Source organism: Mauremys reevesii, linkage group 6 (assembly GCF_016161935.1).
Source record: "Mauremys reevesii isolate NIE-2019 linkage group 6, ASM1616193v1, whole genome shotgun sequence".
NCBI classification, from domain to species: Eukaryota; Metazoa; Chordata; order Testudines; family Geoemydidae; genus Mauremys; species Mauremys reevesii.
Genome location: NC_052628.1, coordinates 18,050,780 through 18,064,284, shown reverse-complemented (window position 1 = coordinate 18,064,284; position 13,505 = coordinate 18,050,780). Strand labels below are relative to the sequence as shown.

At 41.7% G+C, this 13,505-nt stretch overlaps 1 protein-coding gene across 4 annotated transcripts in view; it reads right to left on the bottom strand.

Annotated features, from left to right (window-relative positions):
• C6H18orf54 (chromosome 6 C18orf54 homolog) overlaps positions 1 to 12,955 on the bottom strand; it is a 34,932-nt gene extending 21,977 nt beyond the window's left edge. The window contains exons 1-5 of one of the 4 annotated variants that reach the window (XM_039545453.1): positions 12,601 to 12,955; positions 11,208 to 11,534; positions 4,409 to 5,188; positions 2,167 to 2,317; positions 92 to 200 (exon numbers count right to left, since the gene is read on the bottom strand). In XM_039545453.1, coding sequence (XP_039401387.1) covers positions 92 to 200; positions 2,167 to 2,317; positions 4,409 to 5,188; positions 11,208 to 11,484 — 1,317 coding nt within the window. In that variant the 5' untranslated portion in view covers positions 11,485 to 11,534; positions 12,601 to 12,955. Of the gene's footprint in view, positions 1 to 91; positions 201 to 2,166; positions 2,318 to 4,408; positions 5,189 to 11,207; positions 11,535 to 12,600 lie in introns of those variants that run through there. The other 3 variants (XM_039545452.1, XM_039545451.1, XM_039545454.1) reach the window with 3 other exon arrangements.
• Between the last annotated feature and the right edge of the window lie 550 nt (positions 12,956 to 13,505).

Genomic DNA, 13,505 nt, shown 5'->3' with positions numbered 1-13,505 from the left:
CAACTTATAGAACTGTAAAGGCTTACGATTTACTTTAAGACCACTATAAGCAAGAAATATTACAAAACAGACATAATTCAGCTTAACCTACCTGATTGTCATTATTTAAACAGTCTTCAAGGAATTCATTAACAATGTTAGCCTTGGGAGATTGTAGAGTGGTCTCATCTTCCTCACAGTATACAGGCACTGGAGATTTGCTAAACAAAAAGTTAAACATGCAATTGAAAGTATGAAACAGCTTTACAAACTCAAATTGCTGTAAGATACATTCACATGGCATTGGGACTAATGTTTCATATGCTTATAAAATATGCAGATAATAAGCTAGGAGAGGTTGCAGAGGACAGGATTAGAATGATCCTGATAAATTGGAGAATTTCTCTGAAACCAACAAGATGAAATTAAATAAAAACAAGTGCAAAGTACTGCACTTAGGAAGAAAAAAAAATCAAATGCAAAATATAAAATGGGAAATTACTGGCTAGACAACAGCACTGCGGAAAAGAATTTGTAGGTTAGTGGGTCACAATTTCAAGTTTAGTCAACTGCGTGATGCTGGGGTGCATTAACAGAGATACATGGTAAATAAGCCACGGAAGATAACTGTTCCGCTCTACTTGGTGCTGGTGAGGCCTTTAGATGGGAGTACTATGTCCAGTTTTGGGCACTACACTAAGAAACACAAAGACACTGGAGACAGTACAGAGGAGAATAACAAAAGAGCTAAAATGTTTCAAAGACATGATCTAGGAGGAAAGGTTGAAAGAATTGGGCATGTTTAGTCTAGAGGAGAAGTTGTTTTAAAGATGACCATGATCAATTGTTCTCCACATCCACTGAGGGTAGGACAAGAAGTAATTGGCTTAGTTTGCAGCATGGGAGATTTAGGTTAAATATTAGGAAAAATCTTTCTAACTAGTTAAGCAAGGGAATACATTACGTAGGAAGTTGTGGAATCCCCATCACTGAAGGTTTTTAAAAACAGGTTAGACAAACCCTCAGGGATGGTCTAGGTATACTTAATCCTGCCTCAGTGTGTGGGGATGGAGTAGATGACCTCTTCAGGTCCCTTCCAGCCCTACATTTCTATGATCCCATGCCTACTCTAGCCAAAATGTGATTCAACACAAGTTCAATTCCACCACTGGTACTGACAGGTGAGCCCTGTCTGCACCACTTTCCACCACTGGTGATTAAATTCCACTTTTTCTTGTGTAGACAAGACCTTCATGGTCATTTTAAAAAAGGAGGGGGGTGTAGTGGGAAGGAAGATGAGATATTAACATTTTTTACTATAGCTTTCCACTATACCAAATTCATTCTGCTCCCTACATTTGAAACAATACCCATCTACAAATGCACCAAGAATCTTCGTTCTCCTCCTTCCAATAACTCGTAAATAGGATGGTTTGATACTACGGACCTCTTTTCCTGTGTTAGCTAATCCTCCCCCCTTGACTTCATTTTCACATCAGAACATTTAAGGTTACTTTCCCTTACAGTGTAGGTCACATTATTTGGCCCTGTAGAAGACAATCCTTTTCTGTTGTACAAGTGGAATTTTACATCCAGGACTACTCCAAACACCCAGTCCGAGAATCTAAACTCATATTTGAAACTGTCCAGGAGCCTCCACAGCTATCAACTCCCCGCTACCCCCCCATAAAACAAATGAATTATGTGTCGGTGTGTTCCCTTACATCAAAACTTTTCCAGCACTAACAAAATTTACAAAACTAGTGATCCAGACATATCACAGTGGGTTTAGTGAAAGTAGAAACCTGATAATTGATAATATGATTGAATAGGAGACAGTAGCGTACCACCTCGTATGATAAAATATCTTCTAAAAACACTCTTCTCTTTCCTTAGCATTTATATGTGAGCAAATCATGCTTATCTAAAATTATCTATAGCAGTGGTTCTCAACCTGCGGGCTCCTTGCAGCCCAATCAGCACACAGCTGCAGTCCATGTGACATCCTCAGGGCCATACATGTTATATATATAGTGTGGATGCAGCCCACATAACAGAGAGCTGCATATGCAGCTCACAGTGATAAATAGGTTGAGAACCACTGAACTACAGCATACACACCACATTGTCTAAGTACGATACACTTTCAAGAACAAATTGTATTAATGTTTATTTTTGTTTACTCACAAAGCAACTGGAACATTTTCCCAGGATCTTTCTGCTTCCAGTATATCTACTGTACAAGGGCTGCCATCATTTTTCAGAGCACTTGATAAATTCTCAACAGAAGACTCTAGAGTTCTCTTTGCCTTCAAGATAAGCAACTCAATCTGGTCATCTAAAAAGCACAACACAGTATCACCAGTTACTATACACTAAGATTCTTCAAGTCAGCAATTTCACTGGAAACAGTCTGTCCTCTTTCACAGACATTATTGCCAAAATTTTCAAAGTGTGATGCCTAAAATTTAGCTTAAATATGAAATTAAGCCTCTTAATATGGAATTATAAATAACTCTAGGCACCTATTTTTAAAAATCTTGCCATGATTTTATAAAACAAACAGGCCTCCATTCCAAGCTCAAAGTTCCCAGAAAAGTCTCAAATGCAGTGGACTGCTCTTCCCAGCATAAAATACATCCCAGAAGATAAAATAAGCTCTACAGTAAACAAAAACTCTCTAGCCTTCAACCCACCTCAACACTTGAGGAAAAGAGAATTCCAAAGTTGAGTATCCCTCACAAAGAATGCCCTGCTGACAACTGTCTCCTGTTTATAGTGGGGGACCTCCAGCATCAGTGCCACTGCTGATCTTTATTGTGGCTGTAGGGCATATAATTGTTCAATTGCACATCTGTGTCAGATATGAATTAAAGGTAAAATTAACATAGCCACAGCCTTTCCAGGCAGTCAGATGTTTCCTTCCATAACTCATTTATAGAATACAGCATTCAAGATTCCTTAACTTTATAAAGCACTCTGATAGTATGATCATTTAATCAAATCTACGTTAATATTGAGGATTCTTAAATGCTGGCAAATAGGTGAGTTTTCTGCTTCATAGTGTTACATAATAGGTGCTTCAAGAAGTTCTGCTCGCACACACACCATATGTAATTACATACAAAAACTGCATTAGTTAGGTTGCAAAGTCAAGCACTCGAAAATTAGGAAGTGGAAGATTTTTGTTTTCACATGCAACCTTAATTCAACTACCTGTCCAACCAGCCTCTGGACTGAGTGAGGTAGGAGTCCTGCAGAAAAAAAAATAGTATGCGATCATATAATTAAAAATACATATACATAAAGGGATGCAAACTAAAGTTATGCAGGCATCTGTAAAATTGGCATCTCCTAACTTCTGAGTGCTTGGCTTTGCCATCTAAAATAATGGTTTAAATTGGATTTTATATGAATTTCCAAGTTGTTTTTTTTGTTGTTGGTTTTTTTTAAATAAATCAAATCCCAACCATACATTACCAGCAATGCGAATGCTGAACCCTCAACACTGCAGCACAGACTTTTACCCCTTGAGCTACATGACTAACCACATTAGCTAGCAACAGGCAAAAGCTGTTGGGGGTGGTCTGCAGGCATCATATGCTGGGTTTTTTATGAATGGAGTCCAGCTCAGCAAACTGACCCCCCACCCTGGGAATTGAAAGAGCGCCTTCTCCACATGATGCTCCCAGGGAGGATCAGAAACTGGACACAAACTGGCTATGGGGTAAGCTTGGCTCTCTCATCCCCTAAGGAGTTGAGGGAGCTACAGTGCCACGTTGTGCTCCCTGAAGGGATAGGGCGCTGAGTCCTTCTCCCCGCATCGGACAAATGGGCACAGTAATGTCCAGCTCCCTCCATTCTCTCCTGTTACAGCTGCTCACAGGTATTCTCAGTGCAGTATTTGCAGCTGCTGTTTTGGGAGAAACTGGAAGAGGCTGGTCACAAAGGCAAACCAGCTAGAAGTGTGAAGTCGAGGTGCATAAGTTAAAACAGTGTTTACTCCTAAATGAGAGTACCCATACAGGGCTAAGTGCCCTTTGTTCACTCTAACTTAGAGAATGTTATTATTATGGACTCTACAGCAGCACAGCTATAGCACTGTGCTGCAGTAGCCCCATAGTGTAGACACTTTCTAGACCACCGGGTTTTTCTGTCTCTGTAGTAAAACCACCCCCTCAAGAGGTGGTAGCTAGGTTGATTCAAGAATATTTAGAGAGTGTATCAAAGTCCTTCAGTATGCCTAAATACTCGGAGCATGGATTTTTCACCACTCCCCCATGTAGGATAGGTGTGAATAGTCTTATTGTGCAGTGGTTCACTCTGCGTATAGCAGCAGCATGTTCGGTCATGTGTGACTAAAAGAGTAACATTTTGCATTTAACATTCTCAAGAAACATTCAAAACAAATTATGCGTAATGCAGTTACCTCTGAATGGCTGTTTGGACTGTCTTGAGAGAACATTGCCAGGTTGGAAGTCTGCACTTGGTCTGACATATCGGCAATTTCCTGTTACTTCACGGTCACCTGCTGGATCCAGATAACTATTTTGTTCAAAAGAATTGCAGTCTAATTTATCCACAATGTGTTTTTTTTCCATACTCTCACACATTTGTGAAGAGGAAAATTCATCTTGCATGTTAAATGTTTGAATAAAACTTTGATTAGCTGAATCACATAAAAGGTTATGACTCTTTAACCAGATTGGGTACTTGAAATCAGGAATACTACTTATCCCTGACACATTCAAGTCAGACTTATGGCTAGTAAGCCACCTTGGATAATTCTTGACAGAGATGGACTCAGAGTGTTGTTGAAGAAGGCAATCCCCTGCATTTTCTTTAGAAAATATAGAATTATATTTGTGAGATTTATACACATTGTGTTTCTCTTTGTCAATGTCTCTGTAATGATTTCGATTATCCACAGCTTTGCCATTGTCTTGGAAATCAAAGTCTTTTTCAACATCAAATGAAGACGTTTGATAAGGACAGAAGGCAGATTTTTTCAGTGACTTCCTAATCCACTTGCCACTTTGAAGTCCTGACCCAGAAGGAATCCTATGGATAAAAGGCAGTGATCCATCTGATGGAAATGCTAGTAGATCATCTGTGGTGAGACTAATCAAGTCTGGGTCACAAACAGTTTGTCTCATAAAAGGTGAGGCAATGGAGTTGAGTTTTCCTTGCTGGTTAAAGCCCTCCAAAGCTGAAAAACAAAGATATATTTTCCTGAATTTAAAAAATGCATTAAAACCATGTATTTAAAAAAAACCTGATAGTAAAAACTGTAATGTAAAAATGTATCTAAATTACAATGTGAATATTGTATACTGATGTTTCAAAGCATCACAGTCTATCAATTCTGACTCCACTCCTCTCAAAATATTGGTGACAAAAATGAACAAAATAAAGTCATTTAAAAGTTTTGTCTTAAAAGTCTCCATAAGTCAAAATACTCCTGTCTTGCCTGTGGAACTGTAGAGGGCGATGGTTATGGGGAAAATCTAGCATCTTCTTTCTACTGTTTATCTGATTCATAAAACCAAAACGGTGCACCATTTAGAGAAGTGTTTTGACTATAACTGGCAGCATATTTCAGACATCACTTGGACTGGAGGCATTATGGATCTAGAGCTTCATTTTGTTTGATGCCCAGTGTCAGAGTGTGGGGGAGTCAGGGCCCTGCACCCCCCACTTCCTGCGATTCACCGTGACTCTCAGCCAGCCAGTAAAACAGAAGGTTTATTAGACGACAGGAACACAGTCCCAAGCAGGGCTTGTAGGTACAACCAGGACCCCTCAGCCAGGTCCCTCTGGAGGGCAAGGATCTTAGACCCCAGACTTGGAGGGCGCTACCTCTTCCCAGCCAGCCCAAAACTGAAACCACAAAACCCTCCGGCAGGCTCTCTCTCCCCCTCCTCTCTCCCGCTCTCTTTGTCCAGGTTCCTGGGGAAAGGTGTCAACTCACCCCACCCCCCTTCTTGGCTCAGGTTACAGGCTCAGGTACCAGCCCTCACCTAAAGTCATCCCCTGCTCTCCCATCCCCCATGCAGACAGTCCCAGTAAAACTAAATGATATCCCCAGGTCAATCCACCCCGCTCCCTACTGTGTCACACCCAGGAAGATGCAGTTTGGCAGTGGGAGGGGATCCTGGGGGATACAGTTTATCCACCCCAACACAAACATCACCAGAAAGTTGGTTGCAGAGCAGAGGGATAAAAACAATGAAAATACTGCTAAAATATTACTACCAAGAAGTTCTCAGACTCCTAGAAGGAAGGGGATCTAAGCTGCCATTTTTGTTTCACTGCTGAGGCATAAACTCTGATACAAAGTGGTATGGACAAGCCTTCCTTTTCCCAACAGCAGTGCATTCCTCTAAAATGGTAACCTAGGATAAGGATAGGATATACAAACCATCCTCTATCCAGAACTTGTTCATATGCAAGAGCCAAAATGGAACTACTACTACTAACTGTTCTCCCTATAGGATGTTGAATTCTCATGCTTATAAAGGTGGACCTCCCAATGCAAACCCCTCGAAACAAATCTTGGCATATATTAGCAATAAATATTCCTGTTAGTATTTTTAGGAAGTTAAAGTTGTATCAGTTAAATACTCACTTTTTTCCTAAAGCCACTTAATTACTTGCCTGAGCAGAAATTAGAGTTGGAATGAAAGCCATCTGGACTTCTGTGCCTGACTACAATTTGCGTCACAAATATAAGCCCCCCTGCCCCCCCCCCCAAAAAAAGTTAAATCAAAAGCTTGCAGCCAACCTATTCCCAAAAGAAGCTCTTGGGAAGAGCTTTCCTACTTATCTTTTTTGTAGTCACACAGACACGTCTGCAATTTGAACTCTACTTGTGTAAGCTGTTTAAAGAAGATTGCAATAAGGATCTTTTCATATTTGTATAGCACTGTATAAAAAACCAAAGATCCTTAGTCAGAAGAGAATTGTCACTTTTTTTTTTTTTTTTAAAGTTTGCTCAACTACATAACCTCCCTGTCTTCTGTCAGAAATACTATTAATCACCAAGGGCTTGTCTATACTTATAGCTCTGCTACAGCATTTAGTGAAGACACTACCTCACCGCTGGGAGTGCTTCTCCACCTGCCTGAGAGGCAGTAGCTATGTTGATGAGAGAAGCCCTCCTGTTGACATATGTCAGTCTACACTGGGAGTTCAGTCGGTATAACTGTGTCACTCAGGGGTGTGGAAAATCCACATCCCAGAGTCACAGTATACCAACCAGTTCCCTCTAATTTTTCCCACCCACATGTCGAATAAATTGTGTCATGTGGTTGGGGTGGGTCTGAGGGTTTCAGAATGTGGAAGGGGGCACAGGGTTGGGGTGCAGGGGTGTGAGGGCTCCAGCTGGGCTGCAGGCTCTGGGGTGGGGATGAAGGGCTCAGGGCTGGGGCAAAGGCTTGTGATGCAGGGGGTGTGAGGGATCCAGCTGGGGGTGCAGGCTCTGGGGTGAGGGGGCTCAGGGCTGGGCCAGAGGGTTGGGTGCAGGGAGTGAAGGCTCCAGCTGGGGGGTGCAGGCTCTGGGGTGGGGCCGGGGATGAGGAGTTTGGGGTGCAGGAGGGTGCTCTAGGGCTACGGTGGTGGGAGAGAGGGGACTCCCTCCCCCCCCCAGCCCTCTCTTCCCACAGCAGCACCTGAGCTGGGGGGGGAAGGGAGTAGGAGAGGCCCCTCTCCCTGCTGCAGCAGCTCTGGGGCTGGGGCCACAGGATAGGCACCTCTCTCCTGGCAGGTCCAGGCCAGGGGTGGGTTCGGGCTAGGGGAGAGGTGCTTCGGCCAGTCTGGGCACAGAAGACTTGGGGCCGGGGAAGGGCTGTCCTGGCCGCGGCAGGTTGGAGGCCAGGCTAGGTTGGGGTCAGCTGCAGCAGGTCCCCTGGGCGGGTTCCCTGAGTGTCTGCATGGCACTAAGAAGGCTGCTGCACAGCCACACAGCTTACAGGGAACTTAGATAACAGTGTAAGTTTGTACTGTAGACCAGGGCTGAGTACTGTATTTTCAAAGAACTGCATTTGTATATAAACATGTGTACCTAAAATCTGTGTAATTCATGTGCACGGCTGTCCATTTTGCCCATAATACATATCAAACGATGATCTACAGGGCACCCAGAACTCACAGGATGCTGAAACCTTTTCAGCAATTAGCTTTTTAATTTTCAAGTTTTATTAGGACACAGAATACAGCTAACTTTACTTTTTCATGTACAAATGTTGAACTCTTATAGAGAGCGCTCAAGTTGCTATCATATGTAAATTGTAGCTGTTATCACAACAGTATGTGGCACCATAAGTGCACATGGAGTCTCACAGAAATAAGACAGGCCCTGTCCCCGCCCCTCCCAATCTTACAACATGAATACTGTAGGATCTAGCATCAGCAAATGAAACACAGACATGTCCAATTTTAGGGCATGCCTTCCTTCAAGGTTAGACATTTTGCTAATACATCCATAATATTTCAGGAAGAATAGCGACTGACTGTTACCTATACACTAATATTAAAGCTGATTCCCTGTCTATCCCGAAGTGCAGCAAGTATATTAGAAGAGAAAAGTAGAATTGAAAGGACAAGACAATAGCCTGTAGCTACAGAATGTCAGCCTGTGAACTCACAAGCTATGCAGGGTTAGAATTCAGTCTTTTAGAAGAGATTTCTAAAGCTAAGATTCTGAATACCTTCCTAGCCAAATTCCATTTTAGGTATTTTAGCACCTAAAATCTTCCAGCAGTTTCAACTGCATATGTATTAATCTATTGTGTTAAAAACATCCAGTCTTGCAAATGTAGAACATGCAGACATATGTTCAGTAGAGCACCATCAATGAGGCCCAGTGCAGAATTGGGGGCTCAGTTTGTAAAGTGCTTTCAGTATATAAGGGAAAGAGAAAATATTTTCTCTAAACAGAAAAAGTTTTTAAACAAGCACTAGAATCAGAAAGCTATTAATCAAACAAGAATACCAGCCTTATCTAACCATAAACAAACTGCATGCCACTAAAACAGTTTCTCTTACACCCTCACATCTCCAGGTGTTTCTGACTAGAGTTTCTGGTGGCGGTAATCAGAGTTAATTGATTGCCAATAAACTCAAGTTAACACACACAGCTGTAAAGGCTAATGCAAAACTTCTACAAACATTTGTTGCTAGTCATGGTGCAGCCTGCAAGACAAAAAAAACTCTAGTTCAGATAAAGCAATAAGTAAACCCCAACTATCTGAACTGATAATACCACCAGCACCTAAGAGGTGCTCAGGAAAATTAGTTTTATATAATTCTGATGTTACTCTAGGAACAGAAATTGAATCCTTGTCAAGATCCAAGTTTAGGCACTGATTTACATTATGATTTTCTATACATGCATATGATATATTGTGGAGATGATTTATATTTAGTCAGCTGCAGAGCAGTAAGTTTATTCCTGTACCTATGACTGTGTCATCAGCCCACTATCCACAAATCTATTTCACCACATTCTAACATTCTTAGCCTCTGATTAGCTCCAAACATTAGTTACTCATTAAGTCGTTCTACCATAATTTTTTCCTCTTTTCCCCCCCAAATGTAGAATTTTCCATAAAATTACACCTGCTTAAGATCCAGGACATGCAATATTCACTGCGGTATCACTAACATGTTTTCTATTTTAAAAATAGCATTTAAGTCCATTGTGTCATAGTGACATTTGCCACCTGATAAGGATACTTTCCAGCTTTTCAACAAAACTCAACACTAGTTTTTGGCTAAGGGCTTAATCTCTCAGATCTCAAAAACATATATATTCTGGGGTCCCCAGAAAGATATTTTGATTTCCAGTAAGCTCATCACTGTTGGACTAATAGTAACTAAAGGCACTACAGATCAATGGCTACACAAAAGTAGACCCAATAACTTCATTTTTAAAAAAGTGAGAGCTTCAGTCCTGAAAACATACACATCCTCACTTTAAGAATGAATAATCCCATTGATTTCAGTGGTATTACTCACATTCTCAGTTTTAAGCAGGTAAGTGACTGATGCAGGATTAGGATCTAAAACAATGCTTTCATATATAATGGGTGGCATATATAGCATAGTGGTTTTATTCACCCCCATGGTAAGACCTGCACTATATTTATGTATATGCCAATAACAGCTATTCCAAACATAGTCACAGAGTTGAAGGCCAAAATGGATCACTAGGGCTTTGGCTACACTTACACTTCAAAGCGCTGCCGCGGCAGCGCTTTGAAGCGCTAAGTGTAGTCAAAGCGCCAGCGCTGGGAGAAAGCTCTCCCAGCGCTGTCCGTACTCCACCTCCGTGTGGGGAATAACGTACAGCGCTGGGAGCCGCGCTCCCAGCGCTGGGGGTTTGACCACACTGGCGCTTTGCAGCACCGCAATTTGCAGCGCCGGAGAGGGTGTGTTTTCACACCCTGCTGCAGCGCTGCAAATTTGTAAGTGTAGCCAAGCCCTAGATCATGTAGTTAGTGCCTGTATATATTACAGGCCACCAACACACTAAACCTAACAACTAAAATTAGACCAAAATTCTGTAGCCCCTTTATGATACACCACTCCAGCAGTATTCTACTTTTTACTTATATTTGCTTATGATTTCCAATCTTATTTACAAAAGTTTCATTTAATCTTTAATATGAAAGTAAGAGGTAAACAGCACAGTATGGAAGTGCAGTTTCACCCCAGCCCAGTTTGCAGTCCAGAAGATCAGGTTCCTTTACACACCTAAAAACTTCTACATGAAGATGAAACTGAGGAAGTGTAGTAGACTTCTTCCACTTCCACCATAGGTCTCTAATTTCAAATTTAGATGGTTTTATTTTTAAAAGACTGAATATAAAAATTCATTTTTACTGAAGACTATTACAAAGAATGAGAAGCATCACTATCTAAGCACCATTTATTACATAATATGTGCTTACAATTTATGTAGCACATATTCATTAAAACAAATAGATTTCATGTACAAAACAAGTAATTAGATTACTGATCAGGGTTAAGACTTTTGACGTTTCAAATTCCAAAAAGGAATTAAAAATATTAAATCTCAATAAAATATCTATAGCCATATGTAACAAAACAAGAATAGACTGAAAATTTTAAAGATGACAGAACCAGTTCATGAGATGTTCTCTTTAGGGATATGTCAAAAATATTAAACAAAACCACAATTTAAGCTTAATTTACAGGAAACATACCGTATTTTTGTACAGACCCATACTTTGCTGACTTATCTTTAGGAGTACTCTGACCTATGCAGATTTTTCCAGTGCTTACTTCTGAAGACATAAGACTTTGGTCAAAATCTTCAATATAGGCCTCCAAAGCCTGAGATGCAGAGTTGTATACCTTGTCTTTGTATTGAATTGAGCTGTTTGAGTAGGAGTTACTACTATTAAGGCTGCAGCTTGCTAGGAGAGAAGACACAGTAGATTCAGGCGAGTAAATGCTGTCTTTTTCAAACAGGCATGCCATGGCTTTTATCCAAATGACTAATGGAATCTTCTCTCATCTTTCTGAAGAGTCTGAGTAAAGAAATAAAAATATAAACAATCACCTATACTGAGATGTCCTCTCATACACTGTACTTCTGAATCTGTATTTAATTTTATCAAGCATCTGTATGTTTATTAATTTCCAGTAAGAGTTTCACCAATTTTGATAATTGCACTATTTAAAAGCTATCAGATTCCATTCAGCAATTTTAAGCTTTTATTCAGCTAAAAGCCAGATATTCAATCTAGCTACCGACCTCAGAGCTTCACAAAAAATAAAATGTTTATTATTTATACATGTATAAGTAGACAATATCAGAAAAACAAAGGCATTCAGAGCACAAAACCAAAATAAGTCTGCATCTGGACAGAGAAAAGTGAAAGAATCCGAGTGTTCATATCCAAAAGGCACCTTGTATGCTGTACGGACACCACACAGTTAAACTAGCTTTTTTGAAAGACCCCTGCTAGTTCCAGTTTAAAAGCAAGAGGGGCACATAACACATGAATAGATTAAAGTCTGCCAGACCCCTGCCTTCAGCTGGAATGTCATCCTATGACATCACAGCTAGCACAGACGACCTAAAAAATAATAGAGCAAAACTGAAGTGATTAGTAAAAATGTTTTTTAACAGTATAAGCAAGTGGTTCAGTTGAATATACCAAAGTGATAAAAGCACTATCATTGCAGAAATTAAGAACAATTTAGATTTAACAGTACTGGGAACGGTGTATTAAAGACCCCTGCCTTCTACAGGTGTGGGTAACACTGGACAGGCTGTAAGAGCTTTTCAGGTCCTCCTAGCTATGCAATTAAGATCAAGCCAATTCAAATTGGCTTGGTTATCACAATTCCATTGACTGAAATTTACAGACGGGTCATCAATATAGAATAGCACTAAATGCTGAAATTGGGATTTTCAAAGATACCTAAAGGAATTAAATCCTATGGAAAATAGGCACCTAGCTTCCTTTAGGCGTCTTTGAAAATCACAGCCTCACCCAAGCTGGTCACCTCACACGAGCGGCGGGGCTCTTGCCAAGCCCCGACCCCCACCGCCCCCAGAGACCTTCCGCCCCACTGCCCGCTCCGCACCTCCTTCCCCGCTCCGGCCGCGGAGGCTACAATGCTGAGCCCCAGTGGGGAGCTTGGACACCCCGCGGGCGCCCTAAGGCACGAGCCGGGACGGTCAGTAGCAACATCGACTCTCCTCAGCACCCGGGAGCCGCCGTTGCCGCCCGTTAGTTTAAAGTACAACGACACTTCTATTCAAAATGGCGCTTGGCTAGTCACTGCGCAGGAGCACCAGGTCGCGCTCCTTTCTGGGAGTTGTAGTTTATCTCCTCCGTTTGAGCAAGCTGGGGACTACAACTCCCAGAATGCCCAGCGGGCTGTTGCCACAAATCGCCGCGGCATGCGCACGCTGCTGTGATTCAGGGAGCTGAGCTGGAGTCTGGGTGTCCTACTCCTGTGTGCCAGGGAAAGTATCCACTCCTCGCTTAAATCCCTCCTGAAAACTTACGTCTTCAATGATGTCTACAATAGAGGACCCAATAATATTTTGTCTATCCACTCATCAAGCTGAGCCACTAAAATGTGCCTACATGCTTAAATCACCCCACTGGCTGTACTGAACTAGGGTGACCAGATAGCAAGTGTGAAAAATTGGGATTGGGATGGGGGTGTGTGTGTGTGGGGGGGGGGAGTAATAGGCCTCTATATAAGAAAAAGCCTCAAATATCAGGACTGTCCTTATAAAATCTGGCCATCTGGTCACGCTAGTACTGAAGTAACCCTCCTCTTTCTTCATCCCACCTCCCTGTCCCTGTTGCTGCCTGCAGATTATCTACCGCTCTCTCCAGGGCCTTCTATGTCCCTCCTGGCAGTAATATTGCTTGCGATACCATCGGAGGACACCTGCCAGGGGAGTGAAGGGTGTTGCCGAGGGAAGGCTTTGCTTTCCTATACCCCGCTTGCGCTATTGCTAGCAGCGGACCTTG